At 33.3% G+C, this 3178-nt stretch overlaps 1 protein-coding gene across 1 annotated transcript; it reads right to left on the reverse strand.

Annotated features, from left to right (window-relative positions):
- Positions 1 to 28: 28 nt before the first annotated feature.
- Positions 29 to 3111, reverse strand: mRpS5 (mitochondrial ribosomal protein S5). The gene is given in 7 exon segments (XM_015316479.2): positions 29 to 549; positions 638 to 837; positions 956 to 1186; positions 1260 to 1529; positions 1532 to 1606; positions 1687 to 1782; positions 1902 to 3111. Coding segments are annotated over 7 exon segments (1341 nt in total). The 5' UTR covers positions 1972 to 3111; the 3' UTR covers positions 29 to 150.
- Between the last annotated feature and the right edge of the window lie 67 nt (positions 3112 to 3178).

Below are 3178 nucleotides of genomic sequence, written 5' to 3' on the forward strand. Positions count from 1 at the left end.
ATTTTAATGTGTGACAGATTAAATAAAATTTTAATTTATTCGTAAATTCTTTATTCAAACAATAGATCGATGTTATTTTTATTTGTTATTAGTTACAGTTTATATATAACTAATTACAAATTCCTACAATCTTGAAAGAATATTCTCAAGTTATTGATTCTCCTTCGCTGCTTTTTCTGCCATTACTCGTTTTTTCGACCATAATAACGCTCTTGCTTCTGGATATTTATCAGCAAGGAAACTACGAACATCACCATATTCTGCGAGCAATCTTATTCTAACATCTTTCTTATTTCTAAGAGGTTCAATTTTCTTTAGACGTACGGCCCAAGAATCAAGTTTAGTAAAGAATGGTGGAGGTTTCTTTTTCTTCAATACAATTTTACCATTCATTAAATATTGATTAAAATCTAAAATTTCGTTTGGTTGTATTTGATCTGATGTTCTTACTTTAGCCGGAGAAGCAACAACGACAGGGAAATCATCGTTTTCTTTTCTAAATTCGACCAAATGTAACTTTTTCTCATCTGCCATTTGTTGGAATGTTTTCTATAAATATGTACGTAATATATAATGTATGTCAAATAATAAAGGATTAAGTACAATGTCGTAAAAAATTTCTTTTTTATAATTTTACCTGTCTTAAGAGACCCTCGAAAAATGCTCTTATGATATTCTGATAATTTATAGCACCTTCTACTTTAGCATAAATGTCCTTTATACCAATTGCTTCACAACAACATTTTATCGCTCTATGGCAAACAAGACCATAGCCTTCGTACATTTTGTGTACAAATATCTTAGTCCTTCCACATTGCGTATAAAAATCATGTACAACTTCAATATCAAACGTTTTAACAATTATTATTTATATAAAAATATTATAATACTTATTTATATTATTTTAACTGAACTAGATAATACGTAATAAAGTTAAAATAGGAATATATCTTACCAGTATGATTGTTGTATCTATTTAAGAATACCACTTTATTTCCAGCTCTTCTTTTGGCTACAGCTAAAGCGTGTTTTGTTTCTTTTGCTTTTGCTACAGCATATCCAGCTAATCCATTTCCATTACCAGTTACAACCATTGCACTAACTCTACTTTTACGTCCCAGATTACTAGTCATGGTAGAAACTAATTTACATTCCAGTACCCATGATTCAAAACCCTCAAATGTATCTACGCACAATAATATTCTAAATTATACAAAATATATTAAATTGTGTGGAAATGAAAGAGAAATAAATAGTACCATCGCCGACTGGTTCAGGAGGACCTATTTTCATTCCTCCAGGTCTATAACTCGTCCAACCACGTTCCAAAGGAGACAATTTAATACGTCTCGCTTTTGACATAGAATCACGCAATTTAATAAGCTTCTCTTGTCTTTCAGGATCTTCGGGAAGTTTATGTTGTTGCAATATCTCTTTTCCATGAATAACTGGTACATTTAACCCAGGAAACTGTATTGGTATTTTTCCCTGGCCAATAACTTGACCCCTGTTCAAATCCTTTTTCTTGCCAATCCACGTGCTCTACCTCTCCGTTTTCCTGCATTACTAACGCTAGTAACACCTTTCCATAACTGTTCAGCAGGACCTATACATTTGTTAAATGTATGAGAGAAGTATGTTAATTAAAGAAGTATGTTAAAAGTTAATGAAAAAATTATTACTTACGTTTATTAAAAAATGATGTATTCCGTGTGCTGTTGTTTATAGGAATATGAGTCTTTAAAAAGTTATGATTATACATGAAAGAGACAATTTTGCTACCTAAAAGAAAATGAAAGAGTCAAATATGACAACTTGATAATATAATGAAAGAATAATAATAAGGAAAAAAAAATATGTATATATATAATGCTAGAGATAATTTTGAAAAATATAAGTACCATTTTCCACGACATGATAATTCTGGAAAGAATGAAATGTTCTAATAAATCTCAATATAGAAGATGCCATTTCTTTGGTGAAGAAAAAGTAAAACAAGAGGTTATGAATTAGTACTGATAAATTTAGAGTATCATAGATGGTGCTACAGTTTAGAAAATAAATTTAATACGTAGTTTATCTCACAGATGTCGATCCAAGCACTTTTCAAACAAGAATTGAATTTATTAGTCAAGTAGAACATTATTTTTCTCACGTTGTGTTTTTTTTTTTTTTCGATGAAAATTTTTCTTCTTTTTCATTATTTCAAATATTTAAAAGTTATAAAAAGTGTCATAAAAGTCAAGATTGATTTTGAAGAAATATTTTATAAATAAAATCTTAAGAAGAAAACCTCGTATTCCATTCTTACAAAATTACTCTCCTCGTTAATTTAGATTTGATTAGTTACGAACGAAAATAATAATGATTTAAGTTCTTTTAATAAGTACATCCATTATTTGAGATGTACGTAACACTTCACAAAAGAAACAAAAGAGAAGTCGTAATGCCGAAAACCATAAATCCCTTCGCTTTTAGTTCTTACATAAGTTTAAATACGTTTAACACAAATTTGTATTTCTGATCGTTAATTTCGTGGAAATAACTTGTAAGATGAAAAAACGCACAATACACGTTTCACACTACTTTTGCTTTACAAAATTCGAAACACACGACGAGTATAGGAAAGAAAAGAACAAAAGGAGCAATGAATTATTTCCAACCGTCGAATACGGAACGTACGTCAAGGAATATTTTATCGAGGACGCGATCAGAACGTTTCTAGTTTCGTTTGGTTTCTCATGGAGACTTTCCCGGATCCGCGGTCGTCTTCGAAAGAAAGAAGGACAGACAGAAGAAAGGAAGAAGGGAAGGAAGAAAGGAAGAAAGGGTGGAAGGGCGGTGGTTCAATTGGAGCACAGAGGGGTGGGTTTGGGTGTGACTTGATCGGCCATAGTATCCACTGATAGGAGGAAAGTTGCGACCAACGAGACGTAGGAACATACTAGGCGGCGAATGATCGCACGTCTCGGCGTGGCTGGTTGCGAACCAATCGTCGTACTTGGGCACGCCTCACGGATATCCACCGCCAATGGCGGTGGCCGAGTGGATAAGAGACATAAAGATAAGCTCTCTCGGTGGGAGGGCGTATGGAGGAGCACATCAGAGAGTCTCTCGTGTGCCCCTCTCCACGCGCGGCTGTACCCACCCGAGAGAGAGTGGAAGCCCTTCTCTCACA

Source organism: Polistes dominula, unplaced genomic scaffold (assembly GCF_049000335.1).
Source record: "Polistes dominula isolate Pdom_NZ unplaced genomic scaffold, Pdom_raw_medaka contig_77, whole genome shotgun sequence".
In the NCBI taxonomy this organism is placed as follows: Eukaryota; Metazoa; Arthropoda; class Insecta; order Hymenoptera; family Vespidae; genus Polistes; species Polistes dominula.